Here is a 25,715-nt window from a genome sequence, read left to right on the forward strand (position 1 = left end):
ATAGTGGTTCTAGAAGCACCTATATATAGCTGTATGTAGCCCCAGCCCTCAGCTCCTCTTTCTCTAGAGGTGGCCCCAACCCCCACTCCCTGAGCCTGCCCCAGGTGTGCCCTTTGACAGGCCCTCTTCTTCTGATCCTCCAGCCTGTTCTGCCCATCCTGGGCCTCCTCAGTCACACCTTGCTGAACCTTGGAGAGCAGGAAGAGAACTGGCGGATCTCAAGGCAGCCATCCTCACTCACTTCTTCCTCATCCTCCGAGTCCATGTGGTGGTATCGCTCTGAGCGGGCTGGGCCAGACATAAAGGACACTTTCCTTCAGAGCCCTGCTGGTGGCCTCCTTGTGACCCCATCAGATTTCAGCAGAGCCCTGAGAAGTTGCTCCCAATGCCAAGTTCAGTGTGCACAGGTGTTTCTAGGCAAACAGGTAGGACCCATACTCCACTCCACCCACTGGTGGCCTTACTGTCAAAATAGCTAGTATCATCCTCTGACTCCAACTGAGGAATAAATTCAGCCTTCTGGCGGAGAAGTCCTGTCCAGTCCAGACCAGTAAAGAATGGGTGCTGCTTCACCTCATAGGCACTGCCTGTGGAAAGGGAGGGCATGGGCAAGGGGGAAGGATGGGCCGCATGGAGTCCAGGTTAGCAAACCTAGTAAGAAGCCAGACCTTGAGAAGCTATACTCAGGGGGTCAACTCAAGCATCTTCCCTTCCCTGCCTACAGGGAGCAGGGCAGAGTTTCAAGATCCAGAGGGGCTGCCCGTAACGGAAGCCTGAACCTCCAGGGTACATGCACTCAGCCTCCCTCGCCCTTTTTCTAAGTAGTGAGAAAAGTTAGCGGGGCCTGCCCTACCTGTGCCCAGTCTCTCCAGAGGGTTCTGGTGGAGCAGTTTGGAGGTGAGGTCCTGGGCGTCTGGGGGCAGTGCATCATCACCCTCAGGCCACACAATCTCATCTGAAGTCATCAGGGGTGAGAGGGAGAGGAGAAATTGTGGGTAGAGTGGAGAGATGTAGAAGAGGGTCCCAGGACAATGTAAGGAAAGGAGTCAAAAAGGACCCAGCCCGGAGTCCCTGAATGCCTTGCCTGGGACCCCAGTCTTTAATTCTTTTAGGTTCCTAGACCATGGCTTGATCTTTGATCCATGGCGGACACTGCAAAGCTCTAGCTCACTCTGCTTTTATACTCCACAAAACATACACAGACATACCCCTCACACTTATGGGATGTGCACATACACAGACAGGAACACCCAGGTATATATGGGAGACACGTGAGGCCCTAGGGGACATAGTGTGCACATGTATGTACATGCAGAAACACAGAGACACCCACCCCCAAAGCAGCAGACATCACAAACACATGGTGAGTTCAGAACAAGAGCTCACAGGCCCCATGAGCTGCCTGCACACATCATAGTTGTGAATCCAGACTGTATCCCCACTGGGCCAGCGGGATGGTACCTACCACTGATCACTTGCCCAAAGAGCTCCTCCGGAGTGTCTCCAAAAAAAGGGACGCAGCCCACCAGGAACTCATACAGGATAATGCCCATGGCCCACCAGTCCACCGGCTTCCCATAGCCCTGGCGCAGGATCACCTCAGGCGCAATGTATTCTGGGGTCCCGCATACCTGGGCACAGAAAAGCCAGGCTGGCTCAGCCTCCTGAGGCTGCTCACTGGCATGACAGTGGGAGACGCGGGATGCTCCCACCTCGAACAGAAGACTCTCTGAATGAAGACTCAGCCCACCTTAGCTAATGAACAAGATTAATAGAAGCCCCAGGGAACAAGAGTCGGAACTGTCAGTAGGTATTTCCTAATTAACAAAACTGTCTCATTCTAGCCCAGAACTACCATCCCTTAAGCCCTCAACACCCACCTGTGGCATCTGATCCCACAATTGGCCTCTGCACTCCAGCCTCTAACAGAATAGACCCTACCAGTTACGTAACTACTACAGGGACTGGTGAACAGTCACAACCTGAAATGTCAAACCAGGGAACATCCAGAGGCTGCCTTTCAGGACACTGGGCCACAGCCCAGTGGAAATTCAAACCTGTGTTCCAAGAACCTCAGGCTCCAGGAGAGCCTTGTGCTTGACTCAGGTTGGGAGATTCGGGACTGACTTCATATGAAACTCTGTGCTAACAGTTACATGACCTATTTTCTCCAAACCCTGAGGAGGAAGATGACTTTGGATTTTACATCCATATGATTCTCATGGCTCATCCTGTTTTCCAAATGTGCTACCTATCTCAATGCTTCTCTGGAACCCAAAGGTAGAAAAGATGGGGGTTCCCAATCTTAACATCTAGCTACAAGGTAGGCATATGGCCCCAAGGCCTTATTCAAGGGCCTGGAATCTATGTATGTGTATACAAATGTAGAGATGGGATCTCACTATGTTGCCCAGGCTGGTCTTGAACTCCTGGCCTCAAGCGATCCTCCTGCCTCAGTCTCCCAAAGGGTTGGAATTATGGGCATGAGCCACTGCGCCAGGACAAGGGCCTAGAATCTAACCTCCAATGTATCAACTATCCTTCCTTACCTGCTTATCCAGGAATTCCCGGGCATCCTTTTCAATGTGTCCCTCATATAAGTTCGTTGTCAGACTCATGAGACCAATTTTGGACAGTCCAAAGTCCGTGAGCTTGATGTGCCCCATTGATGTAATTAGGAGGCTGGGAGACCGGAGAAATAAAATTATGAAGTTATTCCTGGTTTTCTGAGAGTACTGATTTTAGTATATGCCCAATTTCCCCACTCAGGCTTCCATGGGGGTACTGTGAGACATCAGCTGGGTAGCTTCAGCAGGGGGACAGGCAGGTGTGGACATGTAAATCACTCTGGCTGTGTGAGTGCTGCATTCTGCACAAGCAACGAACCTGCCTTTTGCCCATTCCCACAGCTCCATTTCTGTTCACGGCCCTAACTGTATTCTATATTGGGGGCAGGAGTCATTCAGTTGAACAACAGAGTTTCTTCTACAGAGCTGAGATCAGCCTCATCCTAAGGCAGCTGCTGGAGCCATTCCTAGTCCCCTCTCCCGATCTGAGTGGCCCATAATACTTCTGTTTCAGGGAGAGGGGCAGGGGGCACATAATTTTATTCCATGTCCATGGCTGGTCTTGGGAGGAGGGTTAGTTGGGAGAAACTAGAACTAAGATCCCTTTATATATTCTGCCCGAGTCACTCATTTTGTGCTGAAGGCTTTACCCTGCCACCCTTTTATTCTAATGATTCCCCAAATAGTACCTCTGGCTGTGACTTCCTTTTTGAGCTCCAGGCCCACCCAACTGCCCATATGTCTTACAGGCACCACAAACTCAATCTGTCTAAAACAAAGTCGTGCCTCCCAACTGGTTCTCCCCCTCAGTGAAAAACTATAATTTCGGTTATCTATTGAGCTCTGTGCTAAGTGCTTTAAAAATATTCTGGCCCCTGAAAGGTTTTCTAGAGTAACACATCAAAGGTAGGTGTCACTATTCCCTATTTTAGAAAGGAGGTATGTGAGGGTCAGGGAAATTTTAATTAATAGACTCAAACTCAGACTTCATAAGCAGAAGAGTGGCCATTTGAATTCAGGTCTGTCTTACGTCAAAGCCACTTTCTCCCACAGAGGCTTATCACCCTGCCCCAGTTCCAAGCTGGAAATCTGGAACACATCCCAGCCTCTTCTGTTCCCTTGCTTCCCTTCCTGCCCCACCCCAGCCTGCCCTCTTCTTTCTACCCTGACCCTCTGCTCTGCTGCAGGCATTGCTGGCTTTGGTCTCAGTGTCTCTTTTCATCGGCAGAGCGAGCTTTCTAAACCTAAATCACAATCTGGGCATGCCACTCTATCATATCCTTGGTTAGCAGATCCTTCCAAGACTCTCTAGGCCCCTTTAAAATAAAACCCAAATGTGACAAAAGGGCCTTTGATGAACTAGTTCCTGCCTCTCTCTCCAGCCTTTTCTGTTACTACTCTCTCACCATCTAAGCTGTCACCACATTGTACTATTTGTAGTTCCTGAACAAGTGCTGTTTTCTCGCACCTGTGTGCCTCTGCACATTCTGCTCTCTGGCTTTAGAAAGCAGGTCTTCCTTTTTCCACTTGACTAATACCCTCTGAGAAGAAGCTCATATATATATATTTCTGTCTCCCACTGTAGACTTAAGTTCTACATGCCAGGGACTATATTTAAAACCCAGAATATAGTGCTTGGCACAGAGTAGATGTCAGTAAATGTCAGTAAACGTGTTTAACCATCTACTAGATGTGCTTATTCTTTTGTTCTTGCTTGGTTTCTTCAGTGGGTTCCTTAATGATTCTTTTTTTTTTTTTGGAGACGGAGTCTCACTCTGTCACCCAGGCTGGAGTGTAGAGGTGTGATCTCGGCTCACTGCAAGCTCCACCTCCCGGGTTCATGCCACTCTCTGGCCTCAGCCTCCCCAGTAGCTGGGACTACAGGCACCTGCCACCACGCCTGGCTAATTTTTTTTTTGTATTTTTCGTAGAGACGGGGTTTTACCATGTTAGCCAGGATGGTCCTGATCTCCTGACTTCGTGATTCACCTGCCTCAGCCTCCCAAAGTGCTGGGATTACAGGTGTGAGCCACTGCGCCTGGCCTCTCAATGACTCTTTCATGTCACCGAAGCCTTATAATATTCCAGCCAGACCTTGAGGCAATGATCTGCATCTGGGGTGCTCGGGGGGCTAGAGAACTAGGCCTAGATGGACACACACAGGAGCATGTTTTCCCAGTAGCCATCTGGATAGACTTAGAGCTACTGTGCTTGCCAACATTTTATCTAGAGACCCAAGAGGGAGACCCTGGACAAGGGACACAGATTGTGGACATACTTGTCAGGCTTGAGGTCACGGTGCACGATGCCATAGTTGTGTAAGTACTCCAGGGCCAGCACAGTTTCCGCAAAGTATAGACGCACCATGTCCACAGGCAGGGCCCCAATATTCTTCAGCAGAGTGGCACAGTCTCCCCCTGCAACAAGCCCAGGCTACTATGAGGAAAGGATCCAGTTCCCTGCTCTAGCCAGCTCCCATCTGGCAGTTTCTGAGGTCCCAGAGGAGACAGCTTCATGGAATATCCTGGTGCTGGAGACTCTGATTCTAGCTCCTTTGCTGCTGGCATGGGTGGGAGACACGGTGATATGGTTTGGCTGTGTCCCCACCCAGAGCTCATCTTGAATTGCAGCTCCCATAATTCCCATGTTGTGGGAAGGGACCTGGAGGGAGATAACTGAATCATGGGAGTGGGTCTTTCCCATGCTATTCTCGTGATAGTGAATAAGTCTCATGAGATCTGATGGTTATTTTTATTTATTTATTTTTTTGAGGCAGAGTCTTGCTCTGTCGCCCAGGCTAGAGTGCAGTGGTGTGATCTCAGCTCACTGCAACCTCCGCCTCCCAGGTTCAAGCAATTCTCCTGCCTCAGCCTCCCCAGTAGCTGGGATCACAGACGTGCGCCACCACACCCAGCTAATTTTTGCATTTTTTTGGTAGAGATGGGGTTTCGCCATGTTGGTCAGGTTGGTCTTGAATTCCTGACCTCAGGTGATCTGCCTGGCTCAGCCTCCCAAAGTGCTGGGATTACAGGCATGAGCCACCATGCCTGGCTGAGCTGATGGTTTTATAAAGGGGAGTTTCCCTGCACAAGCTCTCTCTCGTCTGCCGCCATGTGAGACATGCCTTTCACCTTCTGCCGTGATTGTGAGGCCTCCTCAACCACATGGAACTACAAGTCCATTAAACCTCTTTCTTTTGTAAATTGCGCAGTCTCTGGTATGCCTTTATTAGCAGCATGAAAATGGACTAATACACAGGGTATGGACCGGGGCGCAAAGTAAAGTGAATCTGCTGATAGCTGTCATGGACATTTTTCAGGCCAGAGAGGGAAGGAACCCAGATTTTTATTAAAAGTAATGGCAAAAATGCCATTATTTTTGTACCAGCCTAATATTTTAGGACAGGAATACTGCATAGTGTAAACACATCTGGCTGAGACATTAACATTTGTTCATGTTACTTCCTTCTTACTGGCTTTTAGTTTCTGAGTAAAGTAACACTGTGAACTCCCAGCATGTACCTAGTAAACACTAAAGGACAGTTTTTTTTCAGCTTCAGCTTCAAGACTAGGCGCAATATCTTGGGAGGCTGCACACACAGTAAGAAGGTGAGAAGGAAGGCCACCGGCAAAGCCGCTGCCTCTCTCCAGAACTATGGCCCACGTTGCTCTTCTGTTCTACTCACAGAGCATTTTGCATGGTTTTACGGGTTTTAAATTACCCCTTTGCAAGCCAGTCAGGGTAATTAATGGCTTTCCTTTCTTCTGAGGGTCCAGATGCAATCCTCCGAGCACCCAATCTTGGGCTTTTGCAGCTCTGCTGCCTCCTCTGTTGCTGTCTGATACCAGCAGTAGAGAGAGTGCAGGCTTTGGGGTGCAGGATTCTATAGCTGCTGGCCTGCTACTTCCTATCCCAGAGTGCCTCTCATGGCAGAGGCAGGGAGCTCTGTGCCCACCGTGGCCAAATGGTCTCTGTGATCCTGAGGCAGAAACCAATGCCAAAGGTGGACTGGAAAGCTGGGCCCTGAAACTTCACCTCTGTAAAAAAGCTGCTGGTCCCTGTTTAAGGCTCAGATTGTGCCTTGGCCTCCATGCCAGGCCACCTTTGCCTCAGTACCTTCAACATACTCCATCACCATGCACAAGTGGCGCTTGGTCTCAAAGGAGCAGAACATGCTGACCACAAAGGGGTTCTCAGCGAAAGTCAGTATGTCACGCTCCACGAAGGCCTGCTGGATCTGGTTCCGTAGGATCAGGTTCTGCTTGTTGATCTTCTTCATGGCAAAGCGCTGCCGGGTGGACTTGTGCCGCACCAGGAATACAGCCCTGGGAAACACAGTCCAGCCCATCCCCCATGGACCCTCAGCACCAGAGCTGTGCTCTCTGCCACCCAAACTGCCTTCTCTCACACCTTAATTAATGCACAGAACAAGAGGGCAGGGGCAGGGGCATGCATACCAATGAGAAGACTCTGGGACCCCCTGGCCCACAGAACTCTTAAACTTTCTGACAGACCATGTCCTGATGACACGGCTCAATGCTTCCCCAGAGCTCAGGGAGAGGAGGATGCATGGTAATAAGAGGTGTGGGAATCTTGTCTAGGAAAGGAACAATGATCGATGTCAGAGGAATCTGAACTCCTGCCCACCCAGGAGGCTTCTGGGAGTGAGAAGGTCCACCCCGAGGCATCTGCCCAGAGGACTGAGCAGCATACACTCTCACATCGACGAGATCAAAGGCTGACCTGGCTTCAGTCCTGGCCACACCCTGACCCCTGCCTTTACCCATAGGCGCCATTGCTGATGAGCTTAATGGTCTCAAAGTCCTCTTCAGAGGGTGTCTTTTTAGATGGCAGAGATGCCCCACGGCCCTGGAAGACAAGGGAAAAGGCAGGAGACAGGCATGCTTCTCAGAGCCCATATCCTTGCAGAAGCTGTGGCTCTAGTGTTCTCAGCTCTTAGCTCTAGCGCAGTCTCCTGCCCATTCTTCTGGGAGTAGAATGACTTCTCAGTGTTTGCTGTCACCAATTCCCCCATCCCTTCTTCAGATATTCTCTTAAAGAGAACTTATAGCTCTTTGCTTCGTAGGGCCCAGGCTCCAGGAATGGGGCAGGAGCTCAGGCTTTTTACCTCAATAGAATCATCTGTCTCTGGAGTGTCAGGACTGTCACAGCTGCTCAACTGGGCCATTTCTGGAAACAAAACAAAGACACAAGAGAAGAGTGCGTGGCAATGTCAGGTATCTCAGCAGATCACACAACAGGTGCATGTAGGGTAGGCATTAATGCTTTTTGTATCAGCCTAGGACGTAAATTCAGTCCCATGGCACTATACCCAATGTAGTCCCAGCTTTTGGATCAGGAAACAAGCCAAATCCTACTGCTACTCCCATTTCCAGAAGTCCATTGCCATTCACAGGGCCTGGCAAATTCTATAAACTTGGGACATTTCCTGGAAAACAGGACCTGAAACTGGGTTACTAGTTCCCATCCTGCTGGCCAAGACTGCTTCACTGGATGGGGCTGGGAAGCATAGAAGGCAGAAGCAGGATATCTACAGACCAGGGACTTGGAAGCCCACGGTTGCTGCAGGGGTTCAGCAGGAAGCCCAGAAGAATGGCGGTATCCTCTGAAGCCCTGTGTTGGACCACCCTAAAGACACAGGAAGACCTGTAAGGTGGTCAAGAGGAGAGGCAAGAGAGTTGCAGAGGAGGTGACCATTTTTGCAAATGTGATTGTGGCTCTCTGTTGTTGACCTCTTTGAAACTGAGGTTCTAAATGCAACTCAGCCGGGCCGATGCAATCTAGGCTGGGATCTACCAGGCAGATGTGAACGGCAGTTCCAAAGGAAAGACTGTTTTGTCACAGAGATCACAGTGTATATCCTAAATTCCTGAGGCCCCCGGGGCCATGTTGTGTCCATGTCCAAGCTAAGTCTCTTCTCCAAGCAGCTTCCCTGCTGTCAGAGCTTGCCAGCAGCGGTGGGGCCCCTTTGCAGCCACCAGGCAGTATGCTCACCCTCTAGGGGGTCCCGTGTGAGGCCCAGCTGGCTAACGATGTAGCGGGGAATGTCACATTTCATCCCTTGTCCCTCTTTGGCGTGGCCCTCAGCTGCTTCTAATAGGTGGTAGAACTCTTCAGGGTCAAACTCCTGTACCAAGGGAGAGAGGTAGTCAGTGGTGACAGACAGAAGCGAAAGCTGCTGGCCTCTTTGGTTTTAGAGCATATAGTAGACTGAGATGAACAAGACTTTCTCTGTGACAGGACACTCCCACCCCTCAATATTCAGAAATAACATGATTCAGGGATCACAGGAAAGGGGACGAAGATGTCTTACAGGTCACCTCCAGATTGGACATACTCAGCATATGCTATCTTCCTGGCAATAAGAACTAGAGGTTTTACTCTAAAGAGAGCTCAGCCTATTGATCTGGTCCCATGCCTCACATCAGCCAGTTGGCACTGTCTGGTGTATTCAGATGCCCAGTCCATAGCAGTCCTGGCACACACTCAATTATGACTCATAAGAGCTTTGGCACAGCCCTACTGGTGCATTCATACCTTCAAATATTTACTGGGCACCTCCTGTGTGTTAGAGGCTAGAGATCCATTGAAAAGCACAGTCCTTGTCTGTACATAATAACTGAGTGCCTACTAAGTGCCACACACTGGGTTAAACCTTCTAGCAACTCTTTGACCTCACTGAGGAAATCAAGGCTCGCAGGGATGCACTGATTTGTCCATAATCACAGAGGTAGGAAGGAACAGAAAACCAGCATTCAGCCCAGGTCTGACTCCAAGCCCCTGCTTAGCCAGGGACTTCATGTTCTTGAGGGAGAGGCTTTCTGCTCTATCACAGCACTAGCCTCTGCTCTGAACTCTGTTCTCATTCCCTGTGGTCTCACTGTTTTGGAGAACTGTACCTATCTGGATATAACCTAAGCCAGACCTGGAAGCCCTTTTAACTTCTTATTCTTCCTTAGCTCCTATTTGGTCAGAATGTCTCTCTCATAAACACCCCTCTAATCCACCTCTTTCTCTCTGTTATCCTACCATTCATTGTCTGCGTTCTGGCCACCCCATCTCACATGAATTGCTTTGAGCACCTCTGCCCTGATGTCCCTGGCTCATCCTGGCCTCTCTTCCAATTCACTATCCATGTTGCAGCCGAAGTAATCTTTCTTAGGACTAAATCTGATATAATATTTACACAGAAATAAATAGGAACCGATTACTGATAATGCAACAACATGTATGAATTTCTACAAACATGCTGAGTGAAAGAAGTCAGAACATACTACAGAAACCACACAGAAACATGGTTTCATTTCCAGGAAACTGTACAAAAGGCAAACCCATCCCTAGTGAAACAAAGCAGGTAAGTTATTATCTGGGAGCAGGAGGAAGAGGGGACTGACTCCAAAGGGGCACAAGGGAACTTAAATGATAGAAATATTCTCTATCAGCTGTGGCCATGATTCTACAAGTGTATACTGTTAAATCTCAACGAACTGTACCATCAAAGGGATATACTTTATTGTATGAAAATTATACCTTAATAATACTGTTTAAGAAAAAGTAAATGTGGCCATGTCACATTCTTACCTAAACTTCCTGGTGCCTCCAAGTGGCCGTAAGGGTAATGCAAAACTCCAGAGCCGAGAACCCGACACCCTCCATGACCCTGTCACAGCCCTACCTTCCAGGCTTACCCCTCAGCACTTTTTTTTTTTTTTTTTTTTTTTTTTTTATTATACTTTAAGTTCTAGGGTACATGTGCATGACGTTTATATCATGTATAACTCCCCAATGCAATCCCTCCCTCCTCCCCCCTCCCCATGATAGGCCCCAGTGTGTGATGTTCCCCTTCCCGAGTCCAAGTGATCTCATTGTTCAGTTCCCACCTATGAGTGAGAACATGCGGTGTTTGGTTTTCTCTCCTTGTGATAGTTTGCTAAGAATGATGGTTTCCAGCTGCATCCATGTCCCTACAAAGGACGCAAACTCATCCTTTTTGATGGCTGCATAGTATTCCATGGTGTATATGTGCCACATTTTCTTAATCCAGTCTGTCACAGATGGACATTTGGGTTGATTCCAAGTCTTTGCTATTGTGAATAGTGCCGCAATAAACAACGTGTGCATGTGTCTTTGTAGTAGAGTAATTTATAATCCTTTGGGTATATACCCAGTAGTGGGATGGCTGGGTCATATGGTACATCTAGTTCTAGATCCTTGAGGAATCGCCATACTGTTTTCCATAATGGTTGAACTAGTTTACAATCCCACCAACAGTGTAAAAGTGTTCCTATTTCTCCACATCCTCTCCAACACCTGTTGTTTCCTGACTTCTTAATGATTGCCATTCTAACTGGTGTGAGATGGTATCTCATTGTGGTTTTGATTTGCATTTCTCTGATGGCCAGTGATGATGAGCATTTTTTCATGTGTCTGTTGGCTGTATGGATGTCTTCTTTTGAGAAATGTCTGTTCATATCCTTTCCCCACTTTTTGATGGGGTTGTTTGCTTTTTTCTTGTATATTTGTTTGAGTTCTTGGTAGATTCTGGATATTAGCCCTTTGTCAGATGAGTAGGTTGCAAAAATTTTTTCCCATTCTGTAGGTTGCCTGTTCACTCTGATGGTAGTTTCTTTGGCTGTGCAAAAGCTCTTTAGTTTAATTAGATCCCATGTGTCAATTTTTGCTTTTGCTGCCGTTGCTTTTGGTGTTTTAGACATGAAGTCCTTGCCCATGCCTATGTCCTGAATGGTACTACCTAGATTTTCTTCTAGGGTTTTATGGTATTAGGTCTAACATTTAAGTCTCTAATCCATCTTGAATTAATTTTCGTATAAGGGGTAAGGAAAGGATCCAGTTCACAGAATTGGAAAAAACGGCTTTAAAGTTCATATGGAACCAAAAAAGAGCCCGCATTGCCAAGACAATCCTAAGTCAAAAGGACAAAGCTGGAGGCGTCACGCTACCTGACTTCAATCTATACTACAGGCTACAGTAACCAAAACAGCATGGTACTGGTACCACAACAGAGATATAGACCAATGGAACAGAACAGAGTCCTCAGAAATAATACCACACATCTACAGCCATCTGATCTTTGACAAACCTGAGAGAAACAAGAAATGGGGAAAGGATTCCCTATTTAATAAATGGTGCTGGGAAAATTGGCTAGCCATAAGTAGAAAGCTGAAACTGGATCCTCAGCACTTCTTCAAACCCACCCTGTGCTGCACTGAATGCCCCTTCCCATGCTCTCTATCTGGGAAACAGACTCATCCTTCAGTTTGCTGAATAAGCCTCATATCCCCCAGGGGAGCATTCACTGACTGTTCCTTCCAGGAAGACTAAAGCACTTCCTTTTCCAGGTTCCCGTTGCATTGCGTACTGACCTCAACTGTAACACTTCTTGCAGTACTGTAATTACTATTTACATGTCCTCATGCCTATGCTTCCCAACTCCACTGTAGAGGAAACATCCCAAGATCAGAGACTGTGCTTTATTCATGTCTGTATCTCCAGTGTCTAGCACGAAGTAGGTACTCAGTCAAGTTTGCTGAAAATTAAATGAAGGACTCAACTTGTGCAAACTAAACTGGGCTACGCTCCTGACGCTCCTCAACCCCAAGGCCCCCACTGAGGTGAGCCCGGATCATGTGAGGGTGGGCTAGACTAATACTTCTCCCTGCCACATCCCCTCAGGACCATACATTTGTCCTCACAAAAATCTGTTTAGTCTCCCACTGGTGGCAAATTATATTTAAATAAGGACCTAAGCGACAGAAATGGCAGTGGTTACCACCACGGTTCTGCTGTCACCAGGATACTTCCTCCATAGCCCTCCTCCAAATCTGCCCACCCGACTTTCCTAGAGTCCACTCACCAGGCATTCCAGGAGACGTGCTGGGCGGGCAATGACAATCATCAGCTTTTTCACCAGCTGCATCACAAAAGCCACTTCTGAGCTCTCTGAGCGCTCATGAGCCTATAGAAAAAAGAAGGGTTGCTTAAGCAATCTATTGGCCCAGTGTGGCTGGGCTAAGCAGGACCAGACTGGGCAGAGCTGAATCCAGGGAGAAACAATTCGGTAGCACAGAGAGCTCCGCCAAGCAAGGAACTCAGAGAAGGCTGGCTGGCTGTGAGAGGGAGCGAGTGGCTCATAGGGAACCATTTGAGCTTTAGAACACTACATGACACCAAGAAATGCCACACAGACATACAGCTGTACCTGCTCCTCCATCCAACAAGCCTCACTTACCCTGCAGACCCCAGCTCAAGGGGCAACTCTCAATGGCGCCTTCACTGATGTTCACTTTCCACTCTAGACTGTAAGGAGTAGAAAGACCTCAAAGCTGAGGGTGATATGACCAGAAAGGTACTTCAGAAGGATCACTCTGGCTGCAGTGTAGAGGGTACACTAAAGAGGGCAAGCCTAAATGCAGGAAAACCCATTAGCAGGCAACTCTAATAATTCAGATGAAAAAGACATAGGTCGGCTGGGTGCGGTGGCTCACGCCTGTAATCCCAACACTTTGGGAGGCCGAGGCAGGAGGATCACGAAGTCAGGAGATAAAGACCATCCTGGCGAACACAGTGAAACCCCGTCTCTACTAAAAATACAAAAAAATTAGCCAGGCGTGGTGGCGGGTGCCTATAGTCCCAGCTACTTGGGAGGCTGAGGCAGAATGGCATGAACCTGGGGGGCGGAGCTTGCAGTGAGCTGAGATGGCGTCCCTGCACTCCAGCCTGGGCAACAGAGCAAGATTCCGTCTCAAAAATAAATAAATAAATAAATAAATAGAAAAAGGCGTGGGTCAAGGCAGAAGAATGCAGACAAAGGGAAAGGCGTGGGCTACTACCAAAGCAGGTAAGGGTGAAAGCAGCACAAACAGAAGGCAACTCTAACTTCAATTTTAGGAAAATTTCAATGAATACGTGAAATAGTAACTATAAGAAGCCATTTAGGTGATAGGTAAAGAATGTACTGCATTTGGTTTTAGAGAAAGAACAGCTAGGCAGAAAAGATAAGCTCAGTTCTGGGCGTGTAGAGTTTCAGGCACCTATATGAGAGAGTCTCTTGGGTATCTGCTTGGTCCAGAGGCCTTTCTCTTTTTCCCTGAGAACTGCTCTGGTTTCTAGGAGCCACATTTGTACTGTGTGTCTGCACCTTCCCTCCCACCTCTAACAGCTGACCAGGGAGGATCACTTTCCTAGGAATTTAAAAAAGGACAGAAAGACAATTGTTAACATCAGTGTGGCAGAAACTGTTTGAGAACTGTGACAAGGGATGGCTGTACCTACCACGGAGACAGAAAAGATACATACAGGAAAAGAAAGAATGAAGACTTCCCGAGCTTCTGGTTTCTAGTTCTGGTTCCTTCTTAAGGCCTGGTTATATCCCTCGCTTCAATTCTCTAAGACCTACCCCTTTTACTCTTATAATGTTTCCCTTTACTGTTTAAAACTATTCTGAGTCAGATTTCTATTACGTGTAACCAAAGAATAAGAACCAATATGGGGAAGTCAAAGTGGAGGAGTCCACCAGGCAGCTGGGTGCACTGATCTGAAGCTTAGGAGAACAGTAAGAGTGGCAGCCACATGTGGAAGTCCTCAGCATAGAGATGACAACTGAAGACACGGGAGCAGGTGGCAAGACATCAGAGAGAGAGTGGAGGAAGGGGAAAGGGGAGAACAGGCATGCAGGATGGTGCCCTGTGACACACCAGTATGAAGAGGTGGGCAGCAAAGGAACTTGTGAAGAGGCAGCAAGACTGGTGAGAACGGTGAATTGACAAGTGGGGAAGGGGGTTTAGGAAGTATCCACTGTGCTCCACAGAGAGGTGGCAGAAGATGGGAACTGAAAGCAGACACAGGATTTGGCAATTGGACAGTGAGTTCCTTGATGAATTTTGCCTGAACAGTTTTGGTAAGGTGGGAAGGGAAACCGAAAGGCAGAAGATTGAGTAGTAAATAGGATACAAGGAAAGAAAAACAGTAAATGAGGACTTTTCTTTTTTTTAAGTATTGGTTATGAAATGAAGAGAAAGGATGAGCGATTGGTGAAACCCCATTTATTCTTTTAAAATCTGTCTCCTATTCCCAACACACATATACATACACATGTGAAGAAAAAGAAGTAATTGCTGTCTTTAACACGTTCTCCTGGCTGTTCGTGCATACCACATGGTACTGTCACGCTGTTTCATAACGGGCTGTCTGTCTCTACAGCTACACTGCTGGGCCTAGTGAGTAAAGAGGCTCTGTGTCTTTTTCTTTTTTCTTTTTTTTTGAGACAGAGTTTCATTTTTATTGCCCAGGCTGGAGTGCAATGGCTCGATCTTGGCTCACCACAACCTCTGCCTCCGAGGTTCAAGCGATTCTCCTGCTTCAGCCTCCCGAGTAGCTGGGATTACAGGCATGTGTCACCATGCCCAGCTAATTTTGTATTTTTAGTAGAGATGGGGGTTTCTCCATGTTGGTCAGGCTGGTCTGGAACTCCCAACCTCAGGTGATCTGCCTGCCTCAGTCTCCCAAAGTGCTGGGATTACAGGCGTGAGCCACCGCGCCTGGCCCTTTTTCTTTCCTCAAATGCTAAGCCTAGCAGGATGCCTCCTATACAGCAGATGTCAGTCAGTGTTTGTTGACTGTGTGAAAATGTATGATCTCAAGCTCTGGAATAAGCCAAACCTGGGACTGGGTCCTGGTTTTGCTACTTAAAAAAATAAGTTATCTTGAGCTAACTTAGTTTCCTCATCTGTAAATTTAGGAAATAATATTAAGTACCTTCCTCACAGGGTCGTGAAGATTTCATCAGATAAATTAAACGAGGTAATGTAGTGTCTAGCATGTATTAAGTACTCCATAAATGTTACTGATTTTTATTATTCTAAAATCGGATCAGGTCATTTTTCAGTTTGTCACACTGGATGATACCCACTGCCTTCATGATACAATCTAAGCTCCTCACAAGGTCCTTCAGCATCTGGACCCCAGTCCAACTCTTCAAATTCATCTGCCAGCAGGTCAGGCGCAGTGGCTCACACCTGTAATCCCAGCACTTTGAGAGGCCGAGGCAGGGGGATCCCTTGAGATCAGGAGTTTGAGACCAGCCTGGTCAACATGGTGAAACCCTGTCTCTACTAAAAATACAACAGTTAGCTGGGCATGGTGGCAGACACCTGTAATCTCATCTGCTAGGGAGGCTGAGGCAGGAGAATTGCTTGAACCTGGCAGGTGGAGGTTGCAATGAGCCAAGATAGTGCCACTGCACTACAGGCTGGGTGACAGAGTAAGACTCCATCTTAAAAAAAAAAAAATTATCTGCCAGTTTTTCCCCTGTGGGTGTCTTTCTTTCTTTCTTTCTTTCTTTCTTTTTTTTTTTTTTTTTGAGACAGAGTTTCGCTCTTGTTGCCCAGGCCAGAGTGCAATGGTGTTATCTTGGTTCACCACAACCTCCACCTCCGGGTTCAAGCAATTCTCCTGTCTCAGCCTCTCTAGTAGCTGGGATTACAGGCATATGCCACCATGCTCAGCTAATTTTGTATTTTTTGTAGAGCCAGGGTTTTCTCCATGTTGGTCGTCAGGCCGGTCTTGAACTCCCGACCTCAGGTGATCCGCCTGCCTCGGCCTACCAAAGTGCTGGGATTACAGCTTGGGCCACCACGCCCGGCTCCACTATGGGCATCTTTTACTGTAGTTATGCAAACTACTTCATCTGCAATTTCTGGAATGTACCAAGTTTCTTTACACCTTTGAGAGGTTAGTTATTTATTTATTAAGAGACAGGGCCTCACCCTGTCATTCGGGCTGGAGTACAGTGGCACAATTACAGCTCACTGCAGCCTTGACCTCCAGGGCTCAGGCAATCCTCCCACCTCAGCCTCCTGAGTAGCTTGGATTACAGGTGCATGCCACCATGGCTGGCTAGTGTAGAGAGGGGGTCTCACTTTGTTGCCCAGGCTGGTCTCAAGCTCGTGGGCTCAAGTGATCCTCCCACCCTGGCCTCCCAAAGAGCTGGGATTACAGGCATGAGCACTGTGCCCAAGCAAGAGGTTGTTCATGCTTTTTCCTAGCTTCAGTGAACTCCTACCTGTTTAAGATTTAGCCTTCCCTGAACTTTCCACAAAGAGTCAGCATATCCTTCTCTGTGCTCAGAACCTACTTACCTCTAGTGCTCATCAATCATATTGTACTGTAGTCAGTGGAAGTGAGAGAATTCATATAAAGTATTCAGTGTAGTAATAGCTGTTATTTTCATTAAGTACATGTTGATGGGTCTGTAACCCCACTGATGGCAAATTTCCTAAGGTAGAGCCTGCACTGAATTCTTTTCTGCATCCCAAAGGCCTTGCAAATTAGGGAACAGATGAACAAACTGGCTCCAAATTCAGTGCTCTTCTTATTGTATCAAACAACCTAACCGCACAAGCAGTCAGTCTGGGAAAATGCCTAAAGGTTTTAAGCAAGGCTCTGACTTCAGCATTTTAGAAGATAAATCTTAAACGTACCAGGAAACTTGGAAGTTACTCTACATTAATCCTTTACCGAATGCAGTAATCCCCGATTCCTAAATGTCTCTGGGGTCCCCCTTTCCATTGCTGGAAAACTGTCAGAAAGCTTTTCTTGAACAGAAACAAATATCTACCAGTGATTTTCATGGGACTCTGGCTTTCTAAAGTTATACTTCTACAATGTTTAATTTTAAATATTTCTTTTGAAATCAGAAAAAGATATTTTTGTAGAAGGAAGTACTTTTTCACCTATTAAATCAAACTCTTTCTTCCTGTAACTCCTGCCCACTGGACTAATTATGTCTTTCAGGGGTACTGAGAACAATCTGCTCTTTTTTATATATGAGAAACTTTCCACTACTTGACAATAATCATTTCTCTAGATTGAACTGTTCCCTGAAAATGTGTTTAAACTCCCCGCTCCTTCTTATTTCTAGACGAACACACTGATGTCCTTTTGATCATCAGCCCGGGGCCCTCAGCTCAGTCGGTACTACTCAGAGAGAGGTCTTGGTCTGGAGGTAATAAAGGGTTCTGGACTGGGAAATTCTCTAGTGACATGATGAGCTCTGGGGAGACAGGCACATTCTCTCTCCCCCAAACCGTATTAATGGATAACATGGAGCCGCTGTGGTCTGAGTGAGATGGCATCTGGCCACCTTAATCAAGAGGCTGACAGCAAAGGAAGCGCTAGTGCAGGAAGCAGTGCTTAAGAACTCTCATGTGCTTTGGTCTTGGTCATCTCTAGATTACTTTACCTTTAGCCTCCCAGAGATTTTTTTCACACCAGGGAGGATCAGGTCTCAAAACATGTAAGTCCTAACTAGAGAACTCTCCATGCAAATGGCTAAACCCATCATGCAAGCCTCATACCCGTTTTCCCTTGGCTGAGGATAAAACAGTCTGAAGGCTCTGCTTAAACCAGTATTCCCAGTAGAAGAAAGCCCATCACAGCCACTGGAGCCACTTTTTGGCTTTGGGTAGCAAACCTCCTAGTCAAATACTTATGAGTACTACCCATGGTGGAGCTTCGTGCAGAGTGATACAACTTTGGATTTAGAAAACGAACACAAGTGAGTTCCTTTGATACCAAGCAGGCTTCTCTCAGTATTGCAGGGGACTGAGGAGGAATCTAAGCCCCTCAGCTCTGCCTTTGAGGGTGGGTAAGAAGTAGTCTGTGAAGACTGAGAATACCACTAACACCTTGATCCTAGCTTGGGATTATGAATCCAATAGCAGGTAGAGGTTTTTTCAGAACCCCAGCACAAGGACACTCACATCTTGTACAAGTTTCTCCAAATTCTCTTGAAGTTCATAGAAGTATTGTGATGTAATGAGGCCACTCCGAGATTTATCCAGGCAGTCTCGGGCCATCTCAATCACCTGATGATGAATAAAGCTCAGGGCTCCATCCGCCAAGGGCAGCACGCTGTCTGGGGTGTTGGAGGAAATAAACTCTGCTAGTCGTTCTTCCATTTGTGCGGTGGCCTGGGAAGAAAAGCAAGAAACACACACTTCCCTTCTAGTCCCAGCTCAGTTGGAGCTAAGCCTGAAGGACCTGGAAATAGCAAAATAATGGGCTCCCTGTGATCCTGGTTTCCTTACACTGCATTTGGGAAACCTGATAACTGAAGACATTAATAGATGACCTTCAAATAAAGTCAAGTCAAGATGCCTTAGCTTTATATTCAAAGCCCTCTTTCACCTGGCCTTGCCCATCTCCCCCAACTCCCTTCAGGGCAAGCTCTTTTGCTGTAAGGACACACAAGTGTTTGCTATCTTCCTCCTTTACTATGCTATTTCATGCCTGTCTGTTTATGCTGTTCCCTGTGTATGGCTTTTTCATCCTGCCAAGCCCGCCTGGCAAACTAATTCTCCTAATCTCAGTTCAAGTATCGTGTCTCCCCTGGGAAGTCTTTCATTTCCCCAGGCAAACAGGTTTCCATTCCTCTATTCTTCCACTGGACCTCCCAACTGTGTAAACTTAGTGTATGGGCACTGCTGGTTTCCAAACTGGTAAGTTCTTTTTTTTTTTGAGACGGAGTCTCGCTCTGCCGCCCAGGCTGGAGTGCAGTGGCCGGATCTCAGCTCACTGCAAGCTCCGCCTCCCGGGTTCACGCCATTCTCCTGCCTCAGCCTCCAGAGTAGCTGGGACTACAGGCGCCCGCCATGTCGCCCGGCTAGTTTTTTGTATTTTTAGTAGAGACGGGGTTTCACCATGTTAGCCAGGATGGTCTCGATCTCCTGACCTCGTGATCCGCCCGTCTCGGCCTCCCAAAGTGCTGGGATTACAGGCTGGTAAGTTCTTTAAGTCAGAGAGTTTCATTTATCTCAGGATCCTCTTACTTAACCTTAGGAGCCAAGGGAGTTAGGCAGGTGCTTGGAGAGCTGCTTAGTGAACCTGTCTGGTCACAGATGGCGAGTTGGAATGGGGGGACTGTGGATAGGAACATAACCCTGGCCTGGATCCCCAGCAAAGGAGAATGGAGGTCTGACTCCAAACCTCTAGGGACCTAACCACACGGTCATGTCAAAACGACAAATACACATCTGTGAATGAGTTCTTAGCTGCCTATCTAAGACTCTGCCTTATTTCTTTTGCTACCAGGTGGTGATTTCTGATTTCCAGTGTGTGTTTAGGTGAATGTATACTTACATATATATGTATGTGCTGTGTCTACGTGGAGAATGAAAGAGGAAGAGGTGAAAGAGTGGGAGTAGAGGAGAAAGAAGGAAGTGAAGGAATCTTAACACATTTTCTCCAACAATAGTTCATCCTATAGGAAGGAACTGGAAACATGCCTATAAACACAAACATCCAATGCTACAAAAACACCTAATATACAAGGAGGAGGAGGAGGAGGACAAGCATGAGATACATTTCTCAACATTATATACTCCCAAACTTCATAAACACCAAGTACATCAAAATGAATTCCTAGCTATTTGTTCTGCCTCCTTCCTCACGCTTATTGTCTAGTGCCACTCCAAAGCTGGAAAGCAGACCATGGGGCACAGGTTCTACAGTCCAGTATCCCCTCTCAGTCAGGAACAGGGCCTATCTTCAGAAGGCCAGGTCAGAGTGTACAGGCATGTGGTGTTGAGAAAGACATGCAAATGGGGCCGGGTACAGTGGCTCATGCCTGTAATCCCAGCACTTTGGGAGGCTGAGGCAGGTGGATCACCTGAGGTCAGGAGTTCGAGACCAGTCTGGCCAACATGGCAAAACCTGTCTCTACTAAAAATACAAAAAAAATTAGCCAGGCGTGGTGGTGCACGCCTGTAGTCCCAGCGTCTCAGGAGGCTGAGGCAGGAGAATTGTTTGAACCCCAGAGGTGGAGGTTACAGTGAGCCAAGGTGGCGCTACTGCACTCCAGCCTCGGTGACAGAGCAAGACTCCATCTCTTAACAGAAAAAGAGACATGCAAATGGGAAACAAGATCCTAGTTCCATATACAAGGAGGTTCACAGCCAAGCAGCAGAGTTATGACTGCTACTTCTCAGCTATCTCAGGATACCAACCTACTTTCCTCCCTAAGCATTTTCCTGCTTGAAAATGAAAATTCAAATGGTAGCAAGCAACTCTGAGATCTGTTTCCCACTCCTACTGCTCTCTCTGGCCTTCTTGCCAGTGCAGCCTACTTCTGTCTGTGTACTCTCTGACACCTGGTAACGAGGTGCTGCTTAAGAAATCTCTATCGGGCCGGGCGCGGTGGCTCAAGCCTGTAATCCCAGCACTTTGGGAGGCCGAGACGGGCGGATCACGAGGTCAGGAGATCGAGACCATCCTGGCTAACACGGTGAAACCCCGTCTCTACTAAAAATACAAAAAACTAGCCGGGCGAGGTGGCGGGCGCCTGTAGTCCCAGCTACTCGGGAGGCTGAGGCAGGAGAATGGCGTGAACCCGGGAGGCGGAGCTTGCAGTGAGCTGAGATCCGGCCACTGCACTCCAGCCCGGGCGACAGAGCAAGACTCCGTCTCAAAAAAAAAAAAAAAAAAAAAAGAAATCTCTATCAAATGACGATGCCACCAGAGGGCAAATCCTGTAATGAGTGAACCCTGACTCATGGATCCTCATACGCACAGTGAGAAGTAAAGCCTCCAGTTCTTTCTTTCCACTTTAATACATGGTGGGATACCTTTCTGACATTCCCCTCTGGATAACTCTACTTCTGGGTAGTGAAGAAACAAAGGCTCTGCAAATACAGTTTCCAAACTCATAGTTTCCTGCTGTCTCCTTCTCAAGCAGTCTGGAAGCCCTTGTTGCTGTGTCCACAGCCTCCTGGCTGACTTTCTGTCCTTCTTCTTGGTTATCTCTGGAGGGAGCACTTCATTCCCTCACTCCAGAGTCTTCCCATTGGGGCTGGCTGTAGGCAGCCACCCTGGGGGGCATTGCTACTCTCCTTTTAAATGGATCCTTACCTTTGGGAATCTTTCTTTGTACACATGATTCATCATTATTATTTCACTGTCAAAGGAGACTGGGGATCGTCCAGGACTAAAAAAAGAAAAGAAATGATTGTGTTACTTTAGAGCTATGGAACTATCAAGGAGAAAGATGGCCATCCCCAGAGACCCTGCTCCTCCCACCATCTTCAGCGGCCTACATATTCCCACCTTAATGGGTACTGAGTTCTAGAGCCTTTCTTATTCCTGGAGTTTTCAGTGTACCTTGTTCAGTTAAAAATGGTACTATATGGAGCTAGGCTTGGTTTTCACAAAGACCTCTTCCAGGCTAGAAAGACCTAGAAAGGGACCTACTCCTAAGCTCACTGGTGGCTTTCCCAGGATAACCTTCCCCAGAGTAGGATTCTGTGTCCTCTTAGTTTTGGCCAATAGGGTTGGGTGTGCCCCAGCATATTCTTGGGAACAAAGCAAATAAAAAAACTACCAAAGCAACCAAAGGAAGACGGTGCACACGTACATTTTTTTCCAAACTAGCTGCAGCCAGTGGACCTAACTTAGGGATGAATGAGGCCAGTCCAGACTGTTGTGAGTTATACATCTGGGTCATTTACTGAAGGGAGCCAATATGTTTTCTGCTTTAATTTATTATCTTCCCTGATAACCTAAATCTCCCCCTCTGGCTCATGTGTGGTTGTATCTCCTTAAAAAATTTCAAAGTTGGAGCCACACAGTTGAACGGATATGTGGGTCTTGCCCAGTTTACTGCCCCGACACATGATCTCAGATGTGCTAGGTCCACAACTGTCCCACTGTCTTTCTTCCCTGGAATGTGCCATGTTTTGCCTGCTGTACTGCTGCACATTACCAAGGACTTAAGAGTAATTACCAGGGATTTCTCTGAGCATCACTGTGGGCCTCTCAATCTCAACTGGCCTAAAAGGTACCCTTCTCTGTGCATGGGTTATTGAGACCACCAAGACTCAGATGTTCCTCTGTGAGACAAGAGAAAGGCACTGGAGATTCACACCTGCTCGTTTGTATGCTTGATCCTTCGCACTGAAGCCCCAGATACCATCTTCATCAATCTCTGAACCTGAACCAGTCATCGTGGGCTGGCCCAGCTTCCCTGTCACTCCTGGTGCAGTGCCAGCATTACCTGAGGGGATTCTTTCTGGGAGGAACTGCTGCTCCTCTGGGATCCTGCCCTGAACATATTAGCCAATCAATTACTTCTTAGGGACCCTGCAATACTGAGCTCAGTCATTAAAGTCATGTTCATTTGAATCTCCATCATCTTCCTTAACCTAACATTCTGGCACTGACTTACCAGCTAACGCCAAGGAGAATCAAAAATTAATCAGCAGCTGTTAAGGTTTGTTTGGTTTGATGAAGATGTGCCCAGGTGATTCACAGAATAAGAATAAAGACAGATTCAAATGGACATTTAATTCTGCTTTTGAAATGGGCTTCTTCCCCAGGGCAGCAACATTTTTTAGCTGGCCTAGATCATACACCCAGGGCCAATGGGTTCTGGAGCCAGATAACCATCAGAATTGATGATACCATTGTTCTCCTTTTATCGGATGTAATCTAAAGTATATTTCTGCTGCTAACTACCCTTAAACAGAACAAAAGAGGGATCACTTGACAGTATTGCTAAATACCTCCTGGGGTGATGGGCTGAGCTGTACCTGAAGCCAAAAAGAGCTTGGGCTTTGCTGAACTTGACTCACTCACGCTGACCAATGTATTATGCCAGGGGTAGCAAACTACAGCCTGCAGACCAACTATGGCCTAATACTTTTTTTTTTTTTTGCAAATAAAGTTTATATATTATTTGTGGATACTTACTACAACAGCAGAGTTGAGGAATGTGACAGAGATCTATGACCTATAAAGCCTAAAAATATTTACTGTCTTGGCCCTTTATAGCACAAGTGTGCCCACCCCTGTGCTATGCAAACAAGCTGAAATCCACATGCACCGGGACAATGGGTAGACAGCACTCTCACCTGAGGCTCCGGGAGCGGGGCCGCATGGCTGGGGACTGCCGTCCCTCCTCATCTGGTACGCTCTCTGTGCTGAAATGCTTCGTCAAAAAGTGCAGCTCATCAGCTGTAGGCTGGAAAGGCAACTGATGCAGCTTTTCCTGTGAGGAGCATGATGACTAGAGGGGAAAACATCAAGAAGTGGCATTAAAGACATGTGCCAGAGCAGTCCACGAATGGGGAAGGACTGAAAATGGTCAGGGAACTTCCCAGTCACTATAAACCCAAAGCAGGTCTTCTTTCCTCCACTCCCTTAGCCTTATCTGTGCTTGATCCTGTTTTTCTCCAGCCCTTCAGCGCCCTCAGCCCTGAGGAACCCAATATACTGGAGTCCTTCAAAGGTTGTGCAGGGAGTTGGGCCCAAACCTTCATGGAATTTTAGAACTGCAAAAGTAGTTAATAAATCATGCTTCCTCACTTGGGACATGTTCTAGGTATGCCCAGCTGCAAGTAACATCCTCTTACGTTCTCCCTTCCACAATCTTGAGAGAGCCACCCTGGGGGCAGCTCAGCAATGTTTCCTTTTGGCTGGTATCTGAAGAAGTGCCTTTTCTGGGGTTGTAAAGGCTGCGCCCAGACTCAAGCTGGCAACTGTATTATGCCAGGGGTTAGCAAACTATAGCCTGCAGACCAGCTATGGCCTGGTGTCCAGCAGGTAAGAAAATCCAGCAGGGAAGAAAATTACTTTTACATCTGGACCCAAAGATTTGGCTTGACCTGAAAACACTCATGAATTCTAAACATGGCTCAGTGACTGAGGACTCCCTCCTCACAACAGCACTGCCAGTCTCAACAGGCCATCTGAGGGAGGGTGCTCGGCTATCACAGGACTTCCTCAGGCGCAGCTAATGCTGAAGCACCCATTCAGCCCCAAGACTGGGGAACTCCCCCCATTACCTGACAAGACTGACAAAGAGAACAGGCAAGTTAAACATTGTCAGCCCAAGTTCTATTTACCAAACTGATCACTGATCTGGGGTTTTTGTTTTTGTTTTTTGAGACAGAGTTTTGTTCTTGTTGCCCAGGCTGGACTGCAATGGCATGATCTTGGCTCACTGCAACCTCCGCCTCCCGGGTTCAAGCGACTCTCCTGCCTCAGCCTCCTGAGTAGTTGGGATTACAGGCATGTGCCACCACGCCTGGGTAATTTTGTATTTTTAATAAAGACGGGGTTTCTCCATGTTGGTCAGGCTGGTCTGGAACTGCCAACCTCAGGTGATCCGCCTGCCTTGGCCTCCCAAAGTGCTGGGATTACAGGTGTGAGCCACTGCGTCCGGCCTGTTTGTTTTTTTTTTCCAGAGACAGGATTTTGTTCTGTTGTCCTGGCTGGAGTGCAGTGGAGTGATCATAGCTCACTGCTGCCTCAAACTTCTGGGCTCAAGTGATCCTCATGCCTCAGCTTCCAAAGCAGCTGAAACTGCAGGTGCATGACACCATGTCCAGCTTTTTTTTTTTTTTTTTAATAAAGTGACAGGGACTTGCTGTGTTGTCCAGGCTGGTCTTTTGGAACTCCTGCTCTGACCTCCCAAAGTGCTGAGATTATAGGCCTGAGCTACTGCTTCCAGAGCCAGGGTTTAAATATCTAAATCCATTTAAGAATCAAAGCTAGGCCGGGCGCGGTGGCTCACGCTTGTAATCCCGGCACTTTGGGAGGCCAAGGTGGGCGGATCACGAGGTCAGGAGATCGAGACCATCCTGGCTAACATGGTGAAACCCCATCTCTACTAAAAAATACAAAAAACCTAGCCGGGTGAGGTGGCGGGCGCCTGTAGTCCCAGCTACTCGGGAGGCTGAGGCAGGAGAATGACGTGAACCCGGGAGGCAGAGCTTGCAGTGAGCCAAGATCGCGCCACAGCACTCCAGCCTGGGCGACAGAGTGAGACTCCGCCTCAAAAAAAAAAAAAAAAAAAAAGAATCAAAGCTAAAGCACCACACCGAGACAACTCTGTTGTCACAGGCTTAATAAACAAGTGAGAAATCAGCATTTCTTTTTGGCTAACAGTGCACATTTTCTCTCACAGAATGCTGTAATACATGAAGTTATAAACAGCTGGTGAGATGTCTCCATAGGGTTATTTCTTGGCCACATTTTAATAAATGATTTGGATCAAAGTTGCAAAAAGTATTCTTACCAGCTATAGCTAACATGAAACTAGTGAGGCAGTGTAAA

The 25,715-nt window shown here is 47.4% G+C and overlaps 1 protein-coding gene across 16 annotated transcripts in view; it reads right to left on the bottom strand.

The window, feature by feature from the left end:
• MAST2 (microtubule associated serine/threonine kinase 2) overlaps positions 1 to 25,715 on the bottom strand; it is a 262,907-nt gene that overhangs the window by 5,655 nt on the left and 231,537 nt on the right. For all 16 annotated transcript variants that reach the window (XM_033226564.1, XM_033226569.1, XM_033226568.1 and 13 more), the window contains 14 exons: positions 23,510 to 23,664; positions 21,513 to 21,588; positions 18,368 to 18,577; positions 12,463 to 12,564; positions 8,583 to 8,715; positions 7,696 to 7,757; positions 7,351 to 7,436; positions 6,684 to 6,892; positions 4,846 to 4,984; positions 2,550 to 2,682; positions 1,466 to 1,631; positions 854 to 955; positions 465 to 587; positions 179 to 288 (listed from right to left, as the gene is read on the bottom strand). In XM_033226564.1, the coding sequence (XP_033082455.1) occupies positions 179 to 288; positions 465 to 587; positions 854 to 955; positions 1,466 to 1,631; positions 2,550 to 2,682; positions 4,846 to 4,984; positions 6,684 to 6,892; positions 7,351 to 7,436; positions 7,696 to 7,757; positions 8,583 to 8,715; positions 12,463 to 12,564; positions 18,368 to 18,577; positions 21,513 to 21,588; positions 23,510 to 23,664 (1,806 nt within the window). The remainder of the gene's footprint in view (positions 1 to 178; positions 289 to 464; positions 588 to 853; positions 956 to 1,465; positions 1,632 to 2,549; positions 2,683 to 4,845; positions 4,985 to 6,683; positions 6,893 to 7,350; positions 7,437 to 7,695; positions 7,758 to 8,582; positions 8,716 to 12,462; positions 12,565 to 18,367; positions 18,578 to 21,512; positions 21,589 to 23,509; positions 23,665 to 25,715) is intronic.

This window comes from Trachypithecus francoisi, unplaced genomic scaffold (assembly GCF_009764315.1).
Source record: "Trachypithecus francoisi isolate TF-2019V2 unplaced genomic scaffold, Tfra_2.0 Lachesis_group12, whole genome shotgun sequence".
In the NCBI taxonomy this organism is placed as follows: Eukaryota; Metazoa; Chordata; class Mammalia; order Primates; family Cercopithecidae; genus Trachypithecus; species Trachypithecus francoisi.